The sequence below is a fragment of the Argopecten irradians genome, chromosome 15, assembly GCF_041381155.1.
Source record: "Argopecten irradians isolate NY chromosome 15, Ai_NY, whole genome shotgun sequence".
Lineage (NCBI taxonomy): Eukaryota > Metazoa > Mollusca > Bivalvia > Pectinida > Pectinidae > Argopecten > Argopecten irradians.
The window spans coordinates 25,661,135-25,688,876 of record NC_091148.1 but is presented as its reverse complement, the minus strand read 5'-3'; the positions used below and the strand labels follow the sequence as shown (position 1 = coordinate 25,688,876).

Below are 27,742 nucleotides of genomic sequence, written 5' to 3'. Positions count from 1 at the left end.
AGTATCGTGGATGGTCCAGGGGTGGATATCACGTCGGTGATATTAACCCTTGGAGTATCGAGGATGGTCCAGGGGTGGATATAACGTCGGTGATATTAACCCTTGGAGTATCGAGGATGGTCCAGGGGTGGATATAACGTCGGTGATATTAACCCTTGGAGTATAGAGGATGGTCCAGGGGTGGATATTACGTCAGTGATATTAACCCTTGGAGTATAGAGGATGGTCCAGGGGTGGATATCACGTCGGTGATATTAACCCTTGGAGTATCGTGGATGGTCCAGGGGTGGATATAACGTCGGTGATATTAACCCTTGGAGTATCGAGGATGGTCCAGGGGTGGATATCACGTCGGTGATATTAACCCTTGGAGTATCGAGGATGGTCCAGGGGTGGATATAACGTTGGTGATATTAACCCTTGGAGTATAGATGATGGTCCAGGGGTGGATATAACGTCGGTGATATTAACCAAAGAGTATCAAGGATGGTCCAGGGTGGATATAACGTCGGTGATATTAACCCTTGGAGTATCGAGGATGGTCCAGGGGTGGATATAACGTCAGTGATATTAACCCTTGGAGTATCGAGAATGGTCCAGGGGTGGATATAACGTCGGTGATATTAACCCTTGGAGTATCGAGGATGGTCCAGGGGTGGATATAACGTCAGTGATATTAACCCTTGGAGTATCGTGGATGGTCCAGGGGTGGATATAACGTCGGTGATATTAACCCTTGGAGTATCGAGGATGGTCCAGGGGTGGATATCATGTCGGTGATATTAACCCTTGGAGTATCGAGAATGGTCCAGGGGTGGATATAACGTCAGTGATATTAACCCTTGGAGTATCGAGAATGGTCTGGGGGTGGATATCACGTCGGTGATATTAACCCTTGGAGTATCGAGGATGGTCCAGGGGTGGATATAACGTCGGTGATATTAACCCTTGGAGTATCGAGGATGGTCCAGGGGTGGATATAACGTCAGTGATATTAACCCTTGGAGTATCGAGAATGTTCCAGGGGTGGATATAACGTCTGTGATATTAACCCTTGGAGTATCGAGGATGGTCCAGGGGTGGATATCACGTCGGTGATATTAACCCTTGGAGTATCGAGGATGGTCCAGGGGTGGATATCACGTCGGTGATATTAACCCTTGGAGTATCGAGGATGGTCCAGGGGTGGATATCACGTCGGTGAAATTAACCCTTCATTTCGTAACCATGGCAATCAAAATTAATGACATTCCAGTTTTAGACGACTGTAATATATCATTATCCTTTATAAATTAAATTTTGACCCACCAATGAAAATTGATCCAAAACTAATTAATGAGCAACTGGATATTTCACAAAACCTGTGTATAGTTATAACCACATTGGCAATGATAACCAAATTGTTTTGAAAACAAATCAATCTATTCTTCAAACAAACTGTCTTTCAAATTCCAGCATGCTGCCAGCCTAACACCAGGTGAGGGCTGGATTGTGGCTTCCATGCAGGTACTGCAGGTATTAATTTATGTATTCGGACCTTGTGACCAAAAATGAAGATTATGGCCATTCTTTTCCACAGCTTTGTAGCATTCAACACAAGTACACTTTCATGTCTATAATTAAGTCTGCAGACATACAAAATCCTGTCTGGATCCTATTTGGCCTCTAAAGGTCAATGGGGTTGCCCTTCATCCTAGCATGCCACATGCCTAACATTAGAACAACAAGTCTTTCGGCCTACTCAATAGTCGGTACTACTTCATGTTGATAAGTTAATATTATACCATATTTAGCCATCAATATTTTGAATGAAGTTCAAGGTTATTATTTCAACAAAATTCAGAAGCCCTTCATCGCAGAATGCTACAGGTAGAAAGTCCCTTGATAGAATGACAACAGAACACTATAAATTATATATATATTTTAAGATTTCAACTGAGTTTTTATTTTACAAATTGAACATATGCTACGAGAATGAAGAATGATTCTAAAAAGAAAAGAATGAAGATGTGTGAAGACATTACATAACAATTTCACATGTAAACTAAATTGGCAATAAAACAACTCTATTGTCTTACTATTTCTGCAAAAGTCCATATAAAAATATTCCTTCAATACTCATTTTCACATTAACTTCTGCTACCACTTGTACACAATCTTACAGCCTCTTCATATCAACAACACCCAGAACTCCATACGATTAATCAGAAGCAACATATTAATGCACGTTACAAAATATTGGACAATCCAGTCAATAATTTAAAATAATAAATTTCCATGTTTATTTTCGTAAGCGTCCCTGAATTTAAGCTGGGTATATTGTTTAAATACCATGCTATAAAAGTTTTATCTATTAAACCAGCCAGCACTGTTTCATTAAATGTATGTTTCCTGACAAAATAGATTACAACAATTAACACTTTAATATCTTGTGTTATCATATCTAAAAGTAATTAAAGAAATTACTATTTGTATACTAATAGAAGAATGTTAACTTCTTGTTGAACTTCTGTTAAAAAGACAAAAGTCTTAGCAATCTTTGCCTTTAGAGAAACAAGACAGAAACAATATACAATACTGTGATACATAGACTTAAAATAGTTTTGTTCAAATGCGTACATGTGTGTGAAATGCCAAGTTATATTTACTGAAGTGTCAATTAAAAGAAAAGCTGCCTTTTCAATGAAAGTTTTAACTGACAATAAAAGTATTTCCTCTCTCATATAACACCTGACAATATGATGGATGTACTTATATACAAATGCACGGACAATGAATTACACTTAACATGTAGAAGGTCACTACACATTTATAATAATAGTATCTAAACTTTCTTGTTGGTACCAGTTAAAACATGGCTACATTTTACCTCTGTAACAGAATTTATACATTTTCACTTTGATAATTCCTGAATTTCTCAAAAGCAATTTGTAACACCAATATGGAAAGAAATATCTTTTGTTAACAATCCCAACACAGAATGATTGTCACAGATATGACAAATCCAAAATTCTAAACATCTGAACCATGTATAAGAACCGAGAATGTTTCTGCTTTCATTAAGAAAATCTTCATACCATTTTTACTAAACCACTATTTAAGTTTACATAGACAGTGACAAACATGGACATTGCACAAATCAATTTGATCTCCCCAGCTAGGTCACACTCTTCATTAAAACATTTTAATTGCTCATATCTAAATTGCCCCCATGAAGACTTAATACTGCTTGAGACATCAAATTTCAATATATTTAAATATTGGTCTTTAAAAAAAAAGTTTTTATTAAAATTATGAAAAAATTGATAAAATTATAATCTTTGCAGTATTAAAATTGTTCCCTATCTGCCTTTTTTTACATAATTTTTTAAGATCAATTTCCCCATAAAAAATTTGAACACATATCGAAGTTTAACATCAGTGATACATTTACAATATTAAGGAGATGAAAATCCTTAACATCAATATCAGTAATCAAAGTAAGGTCTGATGCTAGCCGTTCACAAACACCTGGCTGATTTCAATCACGTGATGAATTAATGAATGATAAGTTTGCCATTGCAAGTGTCTGCACACATACTGGATTAGAAGTGTGTAGCAGTAGTTTATAAACTTTGAAAACACCGTAACAAAAAAACACCCCCTCAACAGGCGATACCAAACTGCGGCCCTTTCCTGATATAAATATCTCCAAATTCCTCTGGTTGGTCAACCTCTACAGCCTGGTATTTCTTTAACACAAGTAAAGTATAAAATCGAGCTGCAGCTTGTTTGCGATTGAGATTCCTTGACATCTCCTTGAATCCTAGAGGGTTTTTATAACGAAAGCCAATTTCAAGAGAATGCTGCATTTTTTGTGTTCGTTTTGTCCATCTTAATTCTTCTTGTTCCTCATTTTCTGGCATGGCTTCCGTTTCCATATCGCCTTCTATGCTGAACGTCTGTTGAAGAAAGGAAAAAAATATTTTTGTTATTATTTTTTAATTATTTCTAGCAGATCTGTTAGTGTTACAATCACATATCTACAACCAAAACTTTCTATCGTTACATCATAAATCAGTGCTTTTGCAAAAGATCAGAAATCCAAATGAAGCTCATGAATCAGTAAATTAGCATCATTCTTTCTTAGATTTGCAATACAGAAATCTACTCTTGCAGAAGGAAACAGAATTTTTCAATAATCCATAGTTTCTATGACTAGAAATAGGTGAGAAAGATTCTAATTCTGTTCTGCTGTTTAATTCAAGGCAAACATAATCTATGCATATGTTTGCTACTTTGAATTTCACATAACCTTCTTCAATATTTAGTAATTAAAAAGTCTAAAATCTCATTCATTGTATATTGCCTACATAATGATAAATGGTGAACCTGAAGTATATATTTTATATTACTCACTGGAGCCATAGGCGGAGGTTCTGATGGAGGAGGTCCGACAGATGGAGGGGGCACTGAGGGGGGAGGGACAGAGAACGGGGCTATAGATGGGGGATCCTGGTCGTAGGGATCAAGCTGTTGGTTGAGGGCAAGGGGATCAGCAGGCATGTCCACCACAGCCTCAGTAAATGTGTTGGAGAAAATGTCTGTCGTATTGATGGGTTCCTCAACCGTTGACTTTTCAGGCTCAGGAACAGGTGCTGGTGTTCTAGGTTTTTCACTGCGCCGTGATCTGGCAGAGACATTGGAGGCTTCGAGGACTGATGGTTCTTCCATGATGGTACTGATGTCCTCCAATCGTGGTTTTGTTTTATCTGTGAACAAGACATATTTACGGTGAGTAATAATGTGAGGCTATTGGCCATTTAAACATGTACACAAACAAAAAACATTTTCATACATGATCTTCGGTTTGAAACAGGCCTCAGTCCTATATTGGTCCTCTCAAGCTGTTACTGTTAGACCAAGAAGAAACTACACCGAAGAGAATGCTGCCAATGATTTTCTACATAAAGAAATTTCTGAGAGAGCTACCCAAATACAGAGAAAAGCTACTTCGATATAAAGCGGTTTTAGTTGTTGCCAGTTTTATTAGTTCCCTATAGGACTAACAATAACTGTCAACACCTTGTTTTTTATCTCTCCCAAAGTCTTCTATATTCCCGACATATTCTACCAGAAAGAGTTTACATTTTACAATCGTTGATTCGGTTTCAGTTTTTCAAACTCATATGTAAGCAACATCTATGTTATGTCTAGCCAAGTTTTATGTTTACTTACTGTGTACAGATTTATCTTCTTCTCTAACAATTTCTGGAGATTCAAGAACAATCTTCTCTTCATCTTCATACTCCTCTTCCTTCACTTGGCGTGTGATCAAATTTCTTCCAAAAAGCTGAAATGAAAACATGAGTATAATATTTATAATATTTAATTTCATATCCAGTAACTTGTCTAAGCAGGTCACCAAGTCTAGCATATTTGGACAGTATAGCCAAGTTATTAGATTATACAGTTTTTAATTACAACAAATTAAGAAGGAAAATGTCATACAATTACAAAAGAATAAATAAAGATTTTTTTTTTAAAGATATAACTTTGTTGATAGCCGATCAGTGATTTGTGTGTCGAATGTCAAATGCTCATCACATAAATCTACTCATTTATTTGATATTTACTGCACAATTGTTTGTGACAACAGGAATGTAACAAGTTTTAGTTAATGGCAGGTTGGCTAGTTTTTGAGAAGCCCTACTTGCAGTGAAGCATGGACTTATAGCTCTATTCCTCAACGCAACTGACATGGACTTATAGCTCTATTCCTCAACGCAACTGATATCAACATTACATAAAGTTTTAGAAAATTAATCTATCAGTCATCCATATTCCTTACCTTAGATGCAGATCTAGAAGAGATCGTACGACCAGGAAGAGAAAATAACTTTTCTACCCCACCAGTCTCTTTCCAGTGCATTAGTTTTTTGGTTGGAGGAGCTAGATCAAGCGTTGATATCACATCTGATGTATCTGATAATTGTAGCTTCATAGTTTCACTAGGAATGCCCTTCTGTTCATCAACAATTAGCTTTCTCTTCCTCTTTCCTTTCTTTTCAGAAACACCTGAAACAGTTCATAAATCAGTCAAAACTATTCACAACCATGTTGCCTTTGATGGAACATACACATATGTTCATTACACACATTATCATCTGACAGCAACTTCTGACATATAGTTTGATATTTATTTTTTCTGGTATATTTCAAATAACTTTCTATTCTTTTCATACTTTCTCTTTTCCTCTCAGAAATTTCTGTGGTAAATATCATTTCTACGACTCTTCATTCTTCAAACTATCCTGTCAACACATTCACTGGAAAGGTATTACATTTGGATAATTAGCCATCTTTTTTTTTTTTAGCATGAAGAAATGTGGTTTGTCTCCTTTGAAACGGCAGAAATCATCTTTTTTTTAGCATGAAGAAATGTGGTTTGTCTCCTTTGAAACGGCAGAAATCATCACCTTAACTTCCCCCCAATTATATTGTATTTAAGGTTTCCTAAAATTCTAAATAAAAAGATACCTTGTACTATGGTGGCATCTAGAGGTGGCAGAGCGAAGGCTTCCTCCTCGTTATTTATGAGTGTGGTCTGTTCTGTAACTACGACAGTGGCTTGTTGTGGAGGCACGGGTTCAGCTTCCTGTTGTATACTCTCTGATCCGACTGGTTCTGCAATGACAGCAAATATAATATGAACATCAAAGGAAGCATTAATTCAATGATCGAACATCAAAAGATCCACTTATTTGATGATCAATCAATTTCAGAATTTAACCTTTTATTAATATTTTCCTAACCTAGAGAGAGACATAGAATCTCGTCTTAAACAACCTCAAATGCAGCCGATTTTACAGTTCACACACTGACTATCTAGCATAATAATAACTGTTACCTGGTGCCTTTTCTGGGACAGTTCCTTCCACTTCTACTGGTGCAGGCATAGAGACATCAGCCATAGGTGCATCCTCAAACAGACCACCAGAGTTCATAAAGTCATCACCTGTACAAGAAAGTAGTATACATAATTAGACAAGCTGTTCAACTAATCAACTCGCATGAGAGATAAAATTTCTCTAAAGATGCTCACCGCCGACAGAGCATAAATGACATTCATCATTTGAACAATAATTGGTGTTTAATCGTATATATATATGTCTTATTAACACAAAAACTATAATATGATAATTTATATGGCCTTTGGTGCATGTGCAATCAGTAATTTCATTCCACCAGGGGGTACTTATCTGTACTATCTGTATGCTATCTAATGTAATTTAGCCCAAATAAGGCGGTACCAAACAAAGCCAGGTTTGCCGGCAAAAAGTACCGGGTTCCGGCTGATATTGAAACACCTATGCAGTGTTGTCTTCTGTGATCAGGTAGAGCGTTTCATTTTATATTTCACTGATGGACAGAAATATTGCCACATTTTTTAAAAGAGAAAACAAGTTCTCGCATAAAATATGGAATGTTGAAACTACTGTGTAACATGAAATAAATTCATTTTCAATCCTAGTTCTTTCTTTTGTGGTCTGGAACTTTTCATGGATAGAAACATTAATTTTTAGTCTTTATAATCATGATTGCAGTTTTGCATTGAACAGTGGTCTGGAACTTTTCATGGATAGAAACATTAATTTTTAGTCTTTATAATCATGATTGCAGTTTTGCATTGAACAAACTTAGTTTTTCTTTTCTTTCTTGGTTTTATAGCAAACACGATGACAATGAACATTTCTACAGTACAATAATGTCATCTGATTTTATGATCTTAACATCACCTAATTCCACTCATTGCTTTCTGTGATCAAGATCACTTCTTACCAAAGAATTCCTGATCAACACCACCTCCAAAACCACCGTCATCATTATCATCGTCGTCATCATCATCGGCATCTGTTAGTTTCAATGTCAACAAAACAAATTAACAGTCAACATTAACTGCTCAAAAACAAAATTTACTCATCAACTGCTCGATGTCATTAAGAATCTACTTCCAGTGAACAAAATCAGGATTTTGGTGCATATTTTGGAAATATCACAAAAAAGGTTATTTTATGGTGTATCCAAACATTTTCAGAATTTTTTTTTTTACTGATTTTAAACCGTAAGGCACCAATGGCTACTTGTTCTGTAATCTGTATCATACACAATAAATCAATCAGTTTTTCAATCATGAAGCAATAAGCACCAAAGTCCTAAAGTTAGTTGAACTATTAACCACCCATTCTTCATCTTTCAATGTTTTAAATGGGCAAAACAAAATTAAATTATATGTTCAGAAAACAGAACTACGAACTTCAGTTATTTGAAACATCATGCGTAATGAACATCAATTTTGAACACCCAACACCAAGAACTGTGGAAAAGGTGATAGAACATTTGACTAGCATCACATGTGCATTTGACGTAAAATTTCTGATTTATAAAGGGCTTTTTCCAGTAAAAGATCAAGTATACCTGGACTATAAGCAAGTTTTCTTCACGTGTCACTTTAGAATTCATGAGATAAATTACGAAGAAAATTTAATCGTGAATCAAATTTTAGTGAATCTTGTAATCCCAAATAAAAGCAGAAGTTTTAATGGAAAAGCCATATTACATGTTTTATCTTCAACAAAAACAATTTGTCAATTTCAATTACCCATGAACCCTCCATCGACTGCACCACCGAATCCGTCATCTGTCACTGGGGCTTCGAGATCTACGTCCATGTTAATGGACTTCTCTGTGGCGTTCTCGTTCAGCGTTTTCTCCTTCTCCTCCACAGGCTGATGATTTGAGATGTCTGGCTGTTTGTACAAGGAGTCTTCCAAATTGGTAGCATCTCGGAGAATTTCTCGTTCATCGAACCCACCTACATCTACATCACCTGTGAAAAGTGAAGGATAGGGGAACATAGACAATGTTCTACTCTATATCTTTGTCGCACTATAATCTCCTTATTTCTAATGTTTTATAACAAACAAGCAAAACAATACTTATAAACAATGAGATAAAAGATGAAAATGATTATGATCCATACATGAAAGGGAACTCATTAAAGATACATTTTAAATTGTCCAATATTTATTATCTTAAAGACTCCATATTTAATGTATTAAAGTTTGAAATTTCCAGCAGTCATCTTAAAAGCCCAAATGTCAAAATTTTTCAAATGAACATTCAGGACTGGAGTTGAACTTGAAACTGGCTTATCTCTGCTGGCATCCATCTGTATGATTGTTGCTTGTTGAAGGTATTTTTCATCCTTTGGACAGCTGAAAGATTACTAAACATTTTTCTACTAAAGGGTTAATAAATGAAATAAAGCAACATATTCAATATCCCTGCTACAAAAACCAATTTTGAGTTATACAATAAAGGTTTACATTTTACTGTAGGTTAACATGACAAATTTCTGAAAATATTAGAATGAACAAATGATCAGTATTATGTTTGGGATGGGTAATGAAGCAGATTTCCAAATGAATGCATGCAAAAATGAACAAAAAACAAGGACATCACAAACCAAAGCAAGCAATAAACATGGAATATATATATATGTATTCATTTAATAACCCATTCACCCCCAAAGACATATTTAGACTCTTCTAGTACAAAGGTTGAAACAGTCCATTTTGTTATTTCAGGGGTGAAAGAGTTAAATAAATCTAAAGGAATGATTTATAATATTCTAAATATAGCCCCTTCTGCACAACAACAGTACTTTAACTGTTTATTTTACCTATTTGTGCATTTAATTTTGAATTTAATTTCACTAGGCATTTTCTATTGGGGAGATTTGTAAATAACTGCAGAGGATTTCTTCATGGGCTTTTGCATTACAAAACAAAAGGAATTCAATTCAGTTTTCTGGGTAGACAAAACGTGGCAAAAAACTGAAATTGATTTACATAATTTCTTGTTACAGAAACCGGCAAAAAAAAAATTCTAGTGCAGAACGAGCAGAAGAGAACCGGGGATGGCAAGAGCTAGCTGAATCCAATTGGAGTCATCAGCCAAACTGTAAAAATATTGCACTATAGCGAAAAAATAATATTCATTCCACAGTAACCAGAATACATGTCAGCCATTACACAACAAGACGAGAGCTCACCCATCTATAGTACTGTTACAATAAATGTTAAAGCGGTTTGCAGGCTACATATATGAAATGAACCTCGATTACAAAAGCCACCTGCTAATACAATGTCTTCTTAAAAAAGTTTTGGGTGAGCCTCAATACGTAAGAAGCCATCGAAAGGAGGGGTCAGATCAAAGACGGAGTGCTGACTCAAAAATGTCTTCACCATCCGAATTGGCTGTCGTAGACTGTGGATGAATGTCTCAAACCTTTTGGTTTTCTTTTTCTTAATTTTTTTTTTGATGCCTGGACTCCAATTGGAATCACACAGGACAATAATTGTCCGAGTCATGTCTAAGCAGCTTAAAACATAATGAATTGATACAGTTGTGTCAGGGTTTCTCTTCAGAGGAAATCAGATGTAGTACAGGAATATATCTTAAGTCAGTTCAATTGATAATTTTTTTTAACAAAATCCTAAATTAAAATCAAAACTTTGCTACATGTACATTTATAGAATACTTTATAATTTTAACTCTTTCATAATGTAAAAAAAACAATGTCTTCATTTACAAATTTCTTACTGAAAAAAATAATAATCTTTAATTGTCCAAAGAATGAAAACCAAAAAAAATGGGGTTTTTTTTATGGAAGGAATCTTCAAATAATTTTTCTAGATAGTATAAAATCAATATCTTGAATTGCAAACAATTTATAAAAGGAAAAAACAAATAATAATATGGAATAACTATTTTGAATAGCTACCATGAAACAACTGTACTGCGTTAACATGACTTAAAGATTGTACTAATTGACCTCCTCCTGTCGAGACTCCTTACCCTGTAACGAGGTCCCGAGACGTTTGTGTGGAGGCAGCGAGGACCGTGTAGACAAGTCCGCCGTGCTGGGCGTATTCTCCACATTGGAATCACTCTCGCAGGTACAGTCGATGTCGTAATCCGATTCAGCATCGGAGAAATCACTGTGACCTGGATCGCTATCCATACCAATACCTGAGTCCAGTTTCACTATTCTGGGCATTGGAACTACTGTAGTCCTCTCCACATTTCTATTCTTGTCGAGGTAATTGCAAGAGCACTTATTTTCACTAGGACTAGAATTACTAATATCACAGGTATTTCCCAAGTCTTTGTTCAATGATGTGGAATGATTTGTTGATAACGAGACACATTTTGAAGGCTGTTTATGGAGCTGTTTTGGCACTTTTGTTACGAAAAAATCTATGTTGAATATTTCATCCCACGTAAGGTCACAGTTTACACAGCCTTTATTTCCAAATAATATCAAACATATCTCATCCTCATCCATTTCCCCACCAAAACCTTCCATAACACCTACAGACAGAACATATGTATCAAATACCCCGCTTCTTTTTTTAATACCTCCATATTTCTTTCTCTCTCTCTCTCTCTTTTTTTTTGGAAACTCTTTAACAATAAATTAATAAAAAAATAATACTAATATTTGCTAAGATAAGATCTTAATACCTACTTTTCCTCATATATAAAATTACAAATTTTGTTTCATTAGATTGTAAAAATGCTCAGTTTCTTTTTTTCTTAGAATGTATAATTTCATTACAAAACATCTATACTTTACACCTGTAAAAAAACATTTTACATTTTTCAAGTGCAACACCCCCACAATTTCAATAAACATGTAAATAAGTAGCTAGCAGACATGATTCCCCTTTAGCTCACAACATAGCATTGTGAACTAGTAAATCTACAGATATATTTGAAGCCAATAAAGATAGATAAGAAAAGCATGGAAATATAACACATAAATCACTGAAAATGAAATCGCCCTTGATGAATCTTGTGATTCTTTAATATTGACATCCTGTTCCACCTCTTTGTACAGTCTCCATGTCTTTGTAATGTTTCCACGTGATGTAGGCCTTTGGATAACAAGTTCCAAAATCTTCCCCGCTCAATCAAGAGAATTTATAGCATATCTACGCAATGGCTACAATAAAGATAAATCAGTAGAGTGGGATAGCAAAAAGTACACAACATGCAAACAAAAGGATAACTTACCGAAACCATCATCTCCCACAAAGGCGATGCTGGCAAGATCTTCTCTCATGGTGATTTCTTCTGGACGACTTTGGTTTACTGAGAATTGAGCTTGCACATCTAAATCACTGAAAAGTTTATGGTCAAGTTTAACAATAGGATGACCCTTTAGATGTAATGGATGATGTTAAAAGTTATATAGAATTAGCCTATGGTCTTGTCCCAAGACTCTTATTGACAAATTGAATTATCACAGGGTTGAAAATTAATAATAGGTGGTTGGGGGCCACAGTTGTAAACAAGGAAATAGACGTCTGTTTTTGCCGGCAACCGGCTTTTAACGAGAACCCTGTATCATTATAAAGTAGTTTTATGCTTGATTACAGAAATACTTGAACCATGCTTTTACTTTTGCCCCAGAAATGCCAGATATTAAAAAGATGACTGAATACTGAAATTAATTGCCCCAAAATAGATATATTTTAATTTATTTTTCATAAATTAACTTCAGAAAGAGAAATTTCTTCTGAATATTGGCTAAGAACTATGATATTGGGTCTCAGCAAAATTTACTTTTAGTCTGCTATCAATCAGAAACATATTTACTTTAAGTCTGCAAGTGTTGTGTCAAAATCATGGAAGTTTTCTTGGAGTGTGATGGCTGTGATTGCTGCCTCTCGGTTTTCCTCTGGAAGATCGACAACACCCGGCCGAAATGCCATTTTGATTTTAACAAAGGCTTCATTACAGTCCGCTAACAAATATTTTGCCTTTCGTGAATAAATTCTCACGACACCAAGAAGTAAATGCCCCGATGTCCTCAACGCCAATTTCACCTGGAAATTTTTTAAATTCAACTGAATTTGTTTATCAATTTTCACATTCAAACTAATCATTTACACAACCCCTATCATTACTTTCACTCATTCACCCATGAAATTCCAAAACAGACTACCGGGTAACCCTGCTTTTGAATCTAACTAGTCTTCAGGAGTAAACGAGTTAAAATCAGTATAATAAACTGATTAAATAATCAATTTACTTACAATCAATTTCTAGCTTGAACTAATATTGTTATACCCAGTTATAAAGTGCTTGTAAAATTAGAGAAATTCACTCGGCCATGGCAAAGTTACAACTTTTATTCTGAGACATTCTTTAATGCTAACAAAAAATTAATTAATTAATTAAACCTTTTTCTCTATATTTTCAGTCAAATATTTCTCTTCTTTCCAAAAAATCTTACCTTTGGCTGCATGATGGCTTCAACACTGCTATCTATATTAGTCTCAAACACATGAGCTTTTGTGAGTTTCTTGTCCCAATGAGCCGCCAGCCATATACGGGCCAATGGCCCTTTTTTACTCAACACAAAGTGTGCATAAAACATCTTGCTTTCTGTAGTTTAACTTCAATATAACATCTGCAAAAGATCATAACAAAGTTTAAATCTGATATGTTGATACATAGTTATTTACCGATAATTATATAGTCTGAGGCCTTTATATGATTTAAGATAACATGTCATTTGACATTCTTTGTAAAAAATAAAACCTTAGGTTTGAATCTAAGAAAATGTGCAATTATCGAAGCAAAACCATGAGGCATTACTTAAAAGGTAGAAAACATTTCCATTTCAATCTTACCTAGTTTCCCTCTAACAGTCGCTAATTATTCAGAATAGTGTAATTTAAGGACAGTATGGGTCACTCACAATTTCCAAATAATCATTTCTATCTAAAAATGATAACGCCTTTTTTATACAAATTTTTAAAACAACTTAATCCAATTTCATTTCACTGAATCCTGCATTTGCGTAACAAAACTATCTCTCAAATGCATGACTCTAACAGTCGCTAATTATTCAGAATAGTGTAATTTAAGGGCAGTATGGGTCACTCACAATTTCCAAATAATCATTTCTATCTAAAAATGATAACGCCTTTTTTATACAAATTTTTAAAACAACTTAATACAATTTCATTTCACTGAATCCTGCATTTGCGTAACAAAATTATCTCTCAAATGCATGACTATCCTGCATATACGGGAGTGTCCCTAACTAACTCCCCAACCTGTAATGTAAAAGTCAAGGGTCAACTTGCTTTGCCTAACTGAATTCATTATTCTTAAATTGCTAATTGGCATAAACTTCAGTTAGATGAAGGTGGTCAGTACAATATGTAAATAGAGATGGGCTCTTGCATAAATGATGAAATCTACAGTGCGATAAACTATTACTACAAGAGTTATCGTCCTTCAAAAGATAAGTTGCATCCTCATCAAACACTAGCAGTTCATGTCTTCATGATCGATTTGAACGCCTTTTTTTAATTCTTCAAATCTATGCAGATGTTACTTGCATGCCTGGTGCCTGTGTAAACCAAGCACTCGTATACTAGACACTCATGGACAATTAAAACACCAAACATCAGTGTTGTTGTCGACATTATAAAAGTAGGTCAAGCCAAGAAGGGTGAATGCAGATTTTCTAAAATGCATGAATGTACCGACGGTGTAGTCCATATGTTCCATCATTTCTATCAGTATACAACAAAAATAATGTAGATACAGATAAATATTCAGAGAATTGCTTATAGCATATAGGAAACGATGGTATCGAACACCTTTACACTATCGATTTTATACGCTTGTGGATTTCGATGCAGGAACTACAGTTCTGCAAACCGCGTCTCCTTATTTTCCACAATGTAGCATACTTACCAATAATTTATAACAGCATAATACAAACAGATATCTTAACCTTCAATCAGACATAAGGATCGGGAGGGTGGTCACATGAACACAGAGTATTATCCCACATAATATTATCGTAGTTGATACAGTCTGTGCGTCTACCCAACAAAAATGGCGTCTCTTTTGTTTTCCCGCCCAAACACGCAGTTCGAAATATTGACCCAATCGCAATGAGATAAAGCAACGCAAGAAAATAGTTCATATAATACGATGCTATAATTTTGTAATAGAATGAAGAAATTGTTAATATTTCTTCAGTATTATGTCAAAAAATTTGACTGTCTAATGAGTAAGTAATTCTGTGTAAAGATAGTGAATAAGGATAATTTCCTCATGCCTTCAAGTTCCCAGCACTGAGAGCGTACGAATATCAAACTGTGTATACACAACAAGTGCGCTCGGTATCGCTGTACCGGGTAACTGTCAAACGCACAGACACACCTGTGCGACGGACGTACTTCACTTATATCGAATAAAACAATTAGCAAACAATTGTGCCAGTTATAACACATAGAAATTACTAATAAAATCTAGAGAAATTTATTGAACGCATACTCGTTTGAAAGCGACCTTGAGGATGTTGAATCCCACATCTACTTGTGACGTCATAGTCATGTGAGCAAAGATCCATCATGGCTCCCAATGCCTGACGTGTGTCTACGGGCAGGAAGTTGGGAGGTTTATTTTGAGACAACGCAGACACGATCAGTGATTTCTGATGTGTGCAAAATGGGGGACTCTGTCGAGTCCACCATTGTGGACACAGAAAACCAGCTTCTCGGTAAGATGCAGACAAACCCCAAACATTATTTTGTAGGTAAAACGTGTGTAACATTGTTATTTTTAAGGAGAGGGTGTTTCCTCCGAGCTGAGTCATTGGATACGTAAATGACTTGATGTGACATACTAGAAGTTTCATGCACATTGCACAATTATCACGCCCATAATGGTATACTAACTGAAACAAAATATATGAATGCAATTTTGCAACTAAAATATCAAATGTAATCCAAATGTCGTGTATAATTTGCAGTTTTATTAATCGTTTCTTATCATTTTGTTACAAATTTAATGTCATGAATCCCATATGGATTGCACAATATGGCAAGGTGTGTTTTTCATACTGACACCCCTTTTCGAAGACTTTTAAACAGGCTAGCTATATATATCTTCCCAGGCCTGCTCAGACAAATGGCTAGCAATATTATAAACAGACAATTGTTTACATGGTCTCTAGCTGTTCATTTGGCAGCCATTCAAGAAACTGCTGATGTAACACATTTACGATCCATACTCAGCCATAATTCTTCATTTTATAGATCATTATACTGTCTATTGGCATGCTTTTATTTCACAACACATGTACAAGTCTGAGCTTCTTCTGACCCTGACACCAGACTGTGCACATGACATTCTGATGACTGTCTGTAATACTCAATGCCAAAGAAACCTCTGGCTAGATAAACCATGCCAAGTATATGGCTAGATAAAGCATGCCAATATACAGTGCACAAGAGTACCTACATCAATCATAGCTTTTCCAATTGAAATTAATCTTTAAATTGAAGTTCCATGTATTCATGATATGGGATTGACATCTTATTACAAGCTAAGTTACTTTTTATTCCTAAAAGATTTATGAGTGCACATAACATTTTACGTTAGTAGTTCGTGTGTCAGTGTGTATGGTAAATAATAAATTTCACCTTGTAGCTCTACAAAAACATTAAAGATTCTCCATCGTCGACAGAGCATAAACAATACTCATTTTTTTAACAATAATTAATTGGTGTTTAATCATGCATATATGCATCTGATGAACACAAAATAAAATATAAAGTACCATAATTTATTTGATTTTGGTGCACGGGCTATCAGTACCTCATTCCATATAAGACATAATGCCACATTTTTTTTGGGATGCAATTAAATTATTTTTCATATTTTTAACTTGAAGTAAAATTAGGAGCTCAAACTTTCAATGATGGTAATGGTGTAAAGAAAGTAACTTTTTTAACTGAAGAAAAAAACTAAATCGTCTGCTCCTGTTTTTGGTAGAGAAAATATACTATTTGTCAGTGGTGGAGCATCTTTAAGGAAAGAAAAAAAAATTCCATGTCACTATGTCCTATATAGAATGAAGTACTGATTTATCAGATTGTGCATGCACCAGAAGCAAAATAAATCATTTTATATAAAATTTCTGTGTTGATTAGACATATGTACATGATTAAACACCAATTATTGTTCAAATGATGAGTATCGCTTATGCTCTTTCGGCGGCGGAGCATCTTTAAGATTAGCTCTATACATTATATGTATATATATGCATTATTTTTTCATATGAAATTTTGAAATATAAAATATTTATATTATACATAAAAAGATTTATTTTGACAAGTCAACATATATGAATTTAAATAGATGTTTATAGCATTTATTAACCTATGATAGTCAGCTCTTAGAAATTTACAGATTTTTCTAGTTAAGAGAACTATGTTGTCCTATTTAAGATATGGCTAATTCGTTTTACCATGTTGTAGGGTCATCAACAGGATCCCTAGACTCGAGTGGAAGGAAGGTTAGGCCTCCCAACAAGAAACGATATGAAGAAGAACTTGAGGCCCTCCAAAACACTATCAAGGAGAAAGAAGCTGAGCTTGTATCCTTTGTTGCTGTGTCAGCTGTAAACATGTCACAACTCTACATTAGAGCCTTCAAAATGTGCTCTTAATGATGAACAAATTTCTAAAGTTGGAATATTGTACAGGGTGTAGGGTACCACATAATTTACTAGATATTTTTGGTATGATGCCATGGTATCACTTAGTCCCGGTAGTTATCTGTCATAACTAGCAAACAGCTCGCACTGAAATCCAAAAAATATTGATATATGGTCCAGATACAAGTAAAACCAATAATGTATGAAGAGTCTTCACTGAATCATATCAAATGCAAAAATACAATGCAAGTACAGTCAAACCTGTCTATGAAGACCACCCAGGGGATGTGGAAAAGGCATTGTCTATGAAGACCACCCAGGGGATGTGGAAAAGGCATTGTCTTTATAGCCAAGTGGTCTTTAAATACAGGTTGAACAGTATTTGAATTGGTACACTAGATAATTGGTCTTATTAACCAGGTTTTACTGTAATATCATTATACAAATAATATCACTATACAAATATGATATCACTATACAAATAATATCACTATACAAATATGATATCACTATACAAATATGATATCACTATACAAATATGATATCACTATACAAATAATATCACTATACAAATTATATCTATAGATAAAAATAATATTGCTATACAAATAATATCAATATACAAACAATATCACTTTACAAATAATATCACTTTACAAATAATATCACTATATAAATGATATCACAATGCAAATAATATCACTATAGATACAAATAATATCACTATACCAATAATATCAATGTACCAATAATACAGTGGAACCTCCCGAAACCGATCATGGTCGGTGCACATAATTTCGGCCGGTTTAGAGAGGGTTCGGTTTGGAGAAGTGAACCAAATACCGATCCGGATTTAATCGATCGGAAGTCGTTTTTTTTTTTTACACTAGTGTATCGCATGTATGGCTAGTGTTCGTTAAAACCGACCGATATTGATTGTTAATGTGAATCTTATCACAAAAGAGAGAATCATACGTTTAAAAAGGAACAGATTACAAGAATCTTGACTTTTTTACCGCTTATAAACTTAGTTTAGTTAGTAAGTTGCGTGAATGTTCTTGGGGATGTTCTCGTCTGCACTAACCTACACTACGATCGCTTCCGGTTATGTCAAGAATCAAATTGTATGGTCTAATTACACGATGATCAGTCGATGCCGGTCATTATATGAAAATGACTTTCTAAAACTATACATGGCTTCGGCTTCTTCATAAGATAATATACGTTATCCGACAACTACATATGTAAATAAAAAATCCGTGTGATTTGAATACGAAACTTATCTTTATTACTAGCTTTGCTTGTTTCCTACAGTAAACAAACCGCGTGCATGTGGTAGACCTTCGTTAAATATCTAAACAATAGACATGATTAAATAATTACACCACCATCTCGGGTATAATTACCGTGTACCTATAGCCTTCACATCTGTATAAATGCCCCAGGACATGGCATGCAACAACTATGGTACAGGTACGTGTGTCTTTCACGGTCGGTTGATCAGACCTCAATGCAATCTATCGGTGTCGCTCAGGTAAGGCCGGTTTTCGGAAGTGTATTTTAGTTACATTTGACTATTCCTATCTCAAAATCGGTCTGGTATTCGGAATTGGGAGGGATCGGTTTTGGGAAGTTTTATATACTATTAATAAATAGGAATTCATTCCGTACATGACATCCATGTTCGGTTTCTAGAGGTGATCGGTTTTGAGAAGGTTCGGTTTTGGGAAGTTCCACTGTATCACGGTACAAATGATGTCACTGTACAAATAATATCACTATATAAATGATATCACTATACAAATGATATCACTATATAAATGATATCACAATGCAAATAATAACACTGTACAAATAATATCACTATACAAATGATATCAATATACAAATAATATTACTATTCACAAATAATATCACTTTACCAATAATATCACTGTACAAATAGTATCACTATACAAATAATACCACTATACAAATAATATCAATATACAAATAATATTACTATTCACAAATAATATCACTTTACCAATAATATCACTGTACAAATAGTATCACTATACAAATAATACCACTATACAAATAATATTAGTATACCAATAATATCACTATACCAATAATATCACTATACCAATAATATCACTATACCAATAATATCACTATACCAATAATATCACTGTACTAATAATATCACTATACTAATAATATCACTATACCAATAATATCACTATACCAATAATATCACTGTACCAATAATATCACTACACAAATGATATCACTTTATAAATAATATCACTATACAAATGACATTGCTATGGAGAGGTTGTTACCTTGACAACTACACAGAGGTCGATTACACAGCACCTAAGTGATGACACCCACAAGAACAGCCTTCGTTCCATGAGGTCTGAGAAGAGCTCCCATATTGACCGACTCAAACATATTGAACAGGAGCTAAAAACCCTCACCTCAGACATATCAAAGAAGGTAACCTATCGAACAAAGCCTTGTAATAGGCAAAGTCATGTAGGCAAAGAACCAATCAATTGAAAACAAGGGTAACAATGAATATACTGTGAAATCATTTATTTTCGTTGGGCTCAATTTTCGTGGATTCTAAAATTTTACAAGTTCAAACTTTGTCACTTGTTCCTATTTAAAATTGAGTTCTTGTTCATAGTAATAAATGTGTGTGTAACGATTGTAATAAATTAAAACTTATTAATATCCATAATATAAAATACTAATTAAGTATAATACACAGCCAATATTTCCTAAACTGAATTTGTGAATTCTGGTCAATTTCAGGTTAAGATAAATTCAGGTCAAATTTTAAGAGAAATTGTGGTCAATTTCAGAACAAATCGTCAATGTCAGGTTAGGAAATATTGGCTGTGTACGATTTAGATTTATATGTCTATTTATTGTACATCAATCAATCAATTAAGAAAGTTTAAAGTTAGTATCCTTATCAGAAAATGCTATTACATGTATTATTCTGATTTAAGATTTGAAATTTATCAATTGATTTTGTTATCTACAGAAAGCTGAACTGGACAGACTACAATCTTCTCTACACTACAAGACTGAGGACCGAATCGACCATTCTATCACGTAAGAAATTTTGTGTTCATTAACTAATCAGCTATCTTATCAATTACTGAATTAATTAATTGATAGATAGATGATTATTTATCAATAACTGGTCTAAGGTTCATATAATTAATTATATATCATTTTGTTAAGAAAGAAATAATTAATTCTTCATTGTTTATAATTAATAAACTTTCACTAATGTGGAATGTAAAATTTCTTAAATTGCTATTTCATCATATTAAGTTACCTACACAACTGTTTAATTCTGATTGGTATTTACAAACTGATTTGCTTCAGAATTAGTAATTTAGCATTTTACTTCATGTTTGTTATGTTTTGATATGAATTGTATGTTTCAATTCAAAATTGAACATTGTCAATTAAATATGTAAAAAGAGCTAGTCTAACGTGGTAGTTCCTTCCGGTATTCATAGTGTTGTTGACATGATTCAATTGTGATTGGTTCTGATGACGGCTTCATTACCATATTCGACCCAATAAGCGTCCATGTCCCTATAAGCGCCCCTCCCCATTTTAGAGACCTTTATTTCAATTGCCCAGCCATAAATAAAGACCAAATCTACACAAAACTGTATAAATTTGTAATAACTTTGTCTTAGTAGCACTTTTTCAATTTTTTAAATGCCATGGGCGCTTTTTGGGTCGAATACGGTACTATCAATATACAAAATACGGCTCCTGTACTTAATCAGTTTACTGGAAGACACTACCGTGTCAGACTCTTTTTACGTAGTTAATTGGATCCCTAGTAAGGCCTCTGTATTCATTTGGGCCCACGGCGGGTTCCAACGGGATCTTCTTAGCTCACCTATTGCCACATTTCCTGATCAAAGTTTCAATTTAAGTTTTAACAAGCATTGATTTTGTTGCAGGAGACTTGATTCTCTACTTAAGAATCAGAATTTTAAACTGTCTGAAGAAAAGAAAATCGTCAGTGAAATCAATAGCCTGAAGCGCTCAAAGAAAGTTTTACGGTAAGCTTGGCATTTAGTTTGAGAGTGAAGTGGTAAACATTAGAAAAGTAAACTGGTGGTCATTTCTGAAAAAATGATGCAGCATCAAGAAGGCTACCACTTCATTTCAAAACTTTTGGGTCTTGGTAAGGAAAGAAACACTTATAAAACAATATTGACAGTTGTATCCTAGTCTATTAGAAAAAAATATTGTCATGAAAATAGTATTTATAGTATTGTGGTCTTAATTTTGAGTTTTTGAGTTTTTATATCAGTTGTCTGAAGTCTTCATTCACAGAAAACTATTTCTTGCAATAAGCAATGCAAAATACCCATCAATTTTCGGAAATGATATAAAAAGTACAAACATTTCTATGAAAAACTATTTCTTACGCTTAGCATTGCTTACACACATTGATTTTCGGAAATGTTGTAAAAAGTACAAATGTATAAAAAGTATACACATTTATATAAAATGTACAAACATTTCTGTATTCTTTTGTTAAAGAGATTTTCAAGCTGTGAAGAAAGAGAATGATGACATGCGCAGCAAACAGAAGCGTCTGCGGGAAGAAAGAGATGTAAGTGAACATACAAATATCCAAGAACTGTTGCTTTTGGAGGACAAAACGTTTTAAGAGATTTTCATTTGATTTTCACTGAAATAAGAAAACTTATATTAAAAAATATAAAGAATGACTTTTATTTTGCTTTCATTATCCACAGAATTCTCAGAAGTTTGTTAACCAGCTTCGTCGGAAGGAAGAGGAGCATAAGGAGGCAGTACAAAAGAAGAAATTCCGAAAGGACTCCCTGAAGAAAGGTACAACTGGGATAGAAGAAATCAAATTGCTCCTACCTTCTGTACTCTTAAAGTTGTGTAATCAAGCTAGTATTAGAACTATGTATTATGGTTTGTTTTCTAATGACTCAAATGTTCCATGCATTCAATCCCTGCATGTATTGTTGTCATATCTTTACATCTTCACTTTTCTGAAAAAATGGCATATTTGGTCAACATGTTTTGTCCATAGATTGTTCATTTATACTTTTGTTTCTAGTCTTCTCTTACTAACTAGAGTTTTAGGTCCCTAATTTAGACTCCTGTTTAGTTATAAAAACATGTTTTTTACCTTTAACCTATGAACTTTGCCTACACTTTGTCAGGAAAAGGGGATGCAAATTCCACAAATCAAGGATACTAAGGAAGACTGCATCAGAAGAAATAGCCCTCCACTTAATCAGTTTGATTGAAATTGTGTCAATATTTGTGAACTTAATTAGTTATGATAATATAATAACCTGTTTAACATTTTTCAGAGCTGGACAACCTGTATGATATGAAACGACGCATGATACAAGATTTTAAGCAACAGGAGAAAGACTATGTTGAGGTGAAAGAGGAAAGTCGACGACAAAAAAGAAAAGAGATTGTTAAGAAAAAGGAAGAGCCATGTTCTCAAATGGAGGCATTCCAGAAATCACTGTAAGTAACTTAGACAGGTATAGGTAAAGATCTAGTCTGACATTGAAATGATACAAAGGACACAAAAATGAGAACTTTTTAGATAGTCAAACTTGAAGTCAACAGAACCACAATAACTGAAAACCTTGAAATTTAGTGGATTGAGAAGCTGAAAAAAATCACTAAAATTTAGAGAAAAAAACTTGATGCTAATATGGTTAGTAAAGTGTCTCATATTTCATATCATAACAACCAGTGAATATAAATCTGAATGCATCTTTGGCAAAATTTTCCTTAGTTTTTAATTTATTGAAATCATCATTGAGTCTATAACAAAAAGACTTTTTAAAATCTAATGAAAAATTTAGAATATTCAATCAATAATGGGGTTTTGAGATCCCAAAACGACATAAGTAAAGAACGTTTTACCATCTATTAGTTCCACCTTCCGGTGATTATGACGTCACAAAACTCATGTCAAATGATCTCAAATCCCCTGTATTACTTGGTAAATATTTGAATTAAAATTACTTACTGTACTAACGAGAGTGAATTAGAATATTAAATTATTACTAATGGAAGTGATTGTTACAGGGAGGAGTACACACTACAGAGAGAACCTTACACAGACGAGATCAATCTGTGCAACACTCTGATGTATTATCTACAGAAATACATACAGACATCGGACGACCAGCCGCAGGACGAACCACCTGTAGGCAAGAGTCTCAGTGAGTACCAACAGATACTGAACATACAGATGATAGAAACTTCAGCTAAGATTGGTCCCTATATATTATCATATTCTACGGACAACCAGCCTTATAACATCGATCTATGACGTTGCCATGTTGGGTTTGGGAATTTTTTGCTCAAATCCAATAATCCATCCTCTAGTAAATAGAAAAATAGGTGGAGGGGGGTCTTTAGACATCCCCCCAAAGTCCGGATATATGTCAAACTAGGTGGGGGTCTTATTTGTGGGAGGGGTCTTATATGTGGTGTAATATGGTAGGTAGAATAGATTATCAGATAACATTCATCGTAAAAACAAGAAAGCATTAAACATGATCCAAGAGTTAACTAAAAGGGAGGAAACCAAATACTTAAATTAAAACTAATAGACTTGATAATAATTTACTGTCTTGTGTCTCCCAGATTTGTCCTCATCAAACTGTTCAGTTGAGCTTGCAGCAGAGCTGGAAGAAGGAATGTATGTACTCAAACGTAAGACGGAGGATGATTCCGAGTATCCGGGGACAGGGCGTCGATCAGGGAAACGACGGCCGAGTAAGAAGGGCAAACGTCTCTCATCTGTTGTAAGTAGTAATTACAAATGTTTATTCTGTCTTCATTCTGTTAGTACCGGAACCATGAAAAATGCGTGCGCAGCTTCATTATTCTTTCGAGGGTGTTTATCACTCTTAGAAAAACAGAGCGAACTCCGTTCACCTGATTACTTCTTCAATCTTTATAGATCTAGAGGTTATAGCGGGTTTTAAAGCTATGTTATACTTGTGTAGAGTACTAGACTTGATTTGGCAGACTTTTCGGGGAGCATACCCATAGAGGCACTTGTTATTCCCAAGACTGTGCCCCGACAAAGTAGAAACAAAGAAGTCTTCATTGCATTTAATGTTAAATTTTTTTGAAAAGTTTCGTGTGAAAGCGTGAAATAAAGTCACTGCGAAAAAAGTTGGTTTTTAGTAAAATGTAATTTATTGTAAAACTATATGGTAATGTACACTGTGGTACTGTAGCTTAGATCTCCAATTACAAAATATTTTTTATATTTTTGTGTTGATTTTCAGACAAAGCCTATTACCCACACGCCTCAGATATTTTCACAGTTCGCCTCCTTAAACTTGAATGCACCTTCTAATCATTCCGAAATTCCAGCCTCTATGGAGCAGCTGCAAGCTCGAAAGGTAAATTTTACATACGTTTTGTGGATAATTGACAACTAGTAATCTAGTTACCCACCAGAAATGTGAGGCCATATTAAAGAAAAATTATTCATAAGAAAAAATGAAGGGTGGAGAAATATATATTATAATGAATTACCTCCCTTCATAAAACTGTCCGTTCAGTTTATTAACCAGTGAATTTAAATCTGATTCTTATTTCAATTTGTCACTTTGAAAGTTAGCAAATTATATTCAGACTGTCAAAGATTTAAGGACATTTGATGTAATTTAGTTTATCTTGACAACGAGAATAACAAGCGAAAGTTACATTATTAATTTTTTTTATATATATATATATATATATATAGTATCTGGCTTTGATTTCTCAAAACAAAAGTGCAGACTTTAGTCAAAACTCAAGTTTTTCTCCTATGTAACTTATATGAAAAAATGGACTTAAGTCAGTTTTTTACTTCAGTTTGATTTGAGAAATCAGGGCCTGATCTTGTTTTATAGAATGTACTTAATACTGATTTATTTATATAAATACAACGGCCATGGCAACATCAATGTGATAATGATTTCATTTTCCTAAAGCCAGTTTACCCCATATCTGTAACTGTTGTAGGACTTTTATAAGAATGGTTGCCAGCCGAGTCAGTCCATCGTCACCCCAGCTATCGAGGAACACCACACCAGTGACGCCGGGGTGTCAACCAGTGACGCGGGCATATCCCTGACAGAGAGTGGAATGTGCGAGATGTCTCGTCAGGCTAGTAACACAGAGAGCACAGAAAACCCAACCGAGCTGCCATTCACTTTTCTAGATGAATTAGTGAAGTTGTCAAGTGAGGAAACGGTGTCTGAAACAATGTCGGAGGTTTCAGAGGATACACTAGGCCGTAGTAATTCTAATTCTGATTCTACAGAGCAAGCTCATTCAGAGGGAGACTTATCCGACGGCGTTTCCACGTCAGTGCAGGATAAGGACACTACCAGTGATACAGATTGTGGTAAATCGGACACTGCTTGTATAATAGGACCAGAACCAACGCTCAAGCCAACGGAAACCGATAATGTATGTGTGTATGATAGCCAATCAGTCCTCACGAATCAGGGGACTGAACCAATGGACGGTATGCATAAACTGAGTATATGTGACACCCACGCTAGTCGGGGGTCAAATGTCAGGGAGGGTCAGGGTTCAAAGGTCAGAGAGGTTGTGTCTGACGACTGTCAGGAGACCGACTATGAGTTTGACATGCCGCCAGAAACCTCCCAGTGTGTGTCTTGATGTCTGTAGTTTCTTAGCCACCATGACTGTCTTACGTGTTACGAATGTTGCATTCACGGGCTGATAAATGCCATTGTTCTTTACACTGCAGGGTAACAAACCTCAACCAATATGATGCATTAACACAGAGAAAATGTATTTTGTATTTTTTAATGTTTTCATTTTACTGTAATATTGTTTTACAAGCTATATATAGAGATGTTATTATTATAGTTGGTAAGTGCTGTGTGAAACTATCATTGGTTTATACCTTTCTGTGTAAAATTCAAGGACATTTACGCTGGATTGTAAATTTTACTGGTATTTATATATATTCAGGAGGTTAACACTGTAGATGAATTAGCTTTATTTTGTGAGATTTTAATTTAAATTGAGGAGTAAATTTTATGAGAATGATTGGGAAATTAATGAGTTTTATGTAGGATGTATATATTTTTATGGTTGCTTTAGACCACAATATACAGAAGCTCTGGAGCAATAACGTACCATCTGGGCATCTATTGTTCATTGTCTCATCATTTCCATTTTGATTATGTTGACAAATGACAAACAATCACAATAAAAAGTGCAGATAATGACCTTGTGATTTCTTGTCACTGTTGAAGGATTTAGAGGGGTTGAGATTTATATACAGAGAAACCTGACGTTACCGACCACTGACTTTACCCTGTAATATTCGACACATTTACTTGGTCCCACAAAGTGTTTGTATAGTCAGGTTTCACTTTACCAGGTAAAAATATGTCCATATGAACAAATACAACAATTTTAAATGAGTACATTTGTTAATCATACTCCACTAACATTTAGCTATTCAAAAAAATTCCCCATGTAAAAATATTATACCAGTTCTAATTCACTGTCTAATAAGGTAAAGTACGCATGATTCCTATTGAGTGGTCGACCAGGGGTCAAACCTGGATCTTTGACTTGGAAATCTTCGACTTTACCTTTTGAGCCAAAGAAGCATGCTTTTAACACTATATAAATCTATCAGAGTTACTCCCCTTTCAATATATATATAAACCTAGTATAGCTTTCCACAGCTTTTCAAAACTATGATACCAGATATTGAGCCTGTAGCATATTGGTATGAAGGACTAACTACCAAGTACCTTACCTATCTATGGTCTGTCACCCAAGTCAAATAAATGCCATGTTTATAAGCTGGTGGCGTGCTGGAATGAAGGGCTACCACGTTTGTCTAAAATTTTCATTGGAGGTTATATTGGATCAATTAATCTCAAATAGTTAAGTGATTTATAGGATACTTACATTAGACCTATGGGATGGAGGGCTACCAAGTTTGTTCAAATGATTGACCTTGACCTTCATTCAAAGTAACATGAGTCAAATAGACTGAATACTTTAAATGAGGCCTTGTCAGTAATAGCAAATCTAAAGACGAGAGAAGTCATATAAACAAAT

General features: G+C 34.5%; 2 protein-coding genes across 5 annotated transcripts; one reads left to right on the top strand and one right to left on the bottom strand.

Annotated features, from left to right (window-relative positions):
- Window positions 1-1,910: 1,910 nt before the first annotated feature.
- Window positions 1,911-15,013, bottom strand: LOC138308954 (double-strand-break repair protein rad21 homolog). 4 transcript variants are annotated; one of them, XM_069250010.1, is made up of 13 exons: window positions 14,827-15,013; window positions 13,349-13,525; window positions 12,709-12,938; window positions 12,124-12,230; window positions 10,903-11,418; window positions 8,642-8,869; window positions 7,822-7,893; window positions 6,890-6,997; window positions 6,520-6,666; window positions 5,831-6,057; window positions 5,218-5,332; window positions 4,399-4,751; window positions 1,911-3,941 (listed from the first exon to the last, which is right to left on the bottom strand). In XM_069250010.1, the coding sequence occupies exons 2-13, from the start codon at window positions 13,490-13,492 to the stop codon at window positions 3,645-3,647; spliced, it is 2,544 nt and encodes an 847-aa protein (XP_069106111.1). In that variant the 5' UTR covers window positions 13,493-13,525; window positions 14,827-15,013; the 3' UTR covers window positions 1,911-3,644. The 4 variants fall into 4 exon arrangements, with proteins under 4 accessions (XP_069106111.1, XP_069106113.1, XP_069106114.1 ...); XM_069250012.1 differs by lacking the exon at window positions 7,822-7,893; XM_069250013.1 differs by lacking the exon at window positions 10,903-11,418 and having other exon boundaries at window positions 14,827-15,011.
- Window positions 15,014-15,472: 459 nt separating this feature from the next.
- On the top strand, window positions 15,473-26,892 carry LOC138308955 (uncharacterized). The gene is made up of 12 exons (XM_069250015.1): window positions 15,473-15,640; window positions 17,403-17,521; window positions 19,925-20,065; window positions 20,622-20,692; window positions 21,568-21,669; window positions 22,157-22,229; window positions 22,375-22,471; window positions 22,969-23,134; window positions 23,708-23,844; window positions 24,272-24,432; window positions 24,925-25,041; window positions 25,649-26,892. Exons 1-12 carry the CDS (start codon window positions 15,502-15,504, stop codon window positions 26,312-26,314), a joined length of 1,989 nt encoding a protein of 662 aa, XP_069106116.1. The 5' UTR covers window positions 15,473-15,501; the 3' UTR covers window positions 26,315-26,892.
- The last annotated feature ends 850 nt before the right edge of the window (window positions 26,893-27,742 follow it).

What these genes read in the sequence shown, in the direction of transcription:
- LOC138308954 (XM_069250010.1), bottom strand. Translation starts at nt 13,492, where the DNA reads ATGTTTTATGCACACTTTGTGTTGAGTAAAAAAGGGCCATTGGCCCGT. An exon ending in ACAACACTTGCAGACTTAAA is followed by an intron (nt 12,231 to 12,708) that starts GTAAATATGTTT and finishes TAAACTTTTCAG; the next exon opens with TGATTTAGATGTGCAAGCTC. An exon ending in TGTGGGAGATGATGGTTTCG is followed by an intron (nt 11,419 to 12,123) that starts GTAAGTTATCCT and finishes TTCTGTCTGTAG; the next exon opens with GTGTTATGGAAGGTTTTGGT.
- LOC138308955 (XM_069250015.1), top strand. Translation starts at nt 15,502, where the DNA reads ATGCCTGACGTGTGTCTACGGGCAGGAAGTTGGGAGGTTTATTTTGAG. An exon ending in CACAGAAAACCAGCTTCTCG is followed by an intron (nt 15,641 to 17,402) that starts GTAAGATGCAGA and finishes ACCATGTTGTAG; the next exon opens with GGTCATCAACAGGATCCCTA. An exon ending in CGCTCAAAGAAAGTTTTACG is followed by an intron (nt 21,670 to 22,156) that starts GTAAGCTTGGCA and finishes CTTTTGTTAAAG; the next exon opens with AGATTTTCAAGCTGTGAAGA.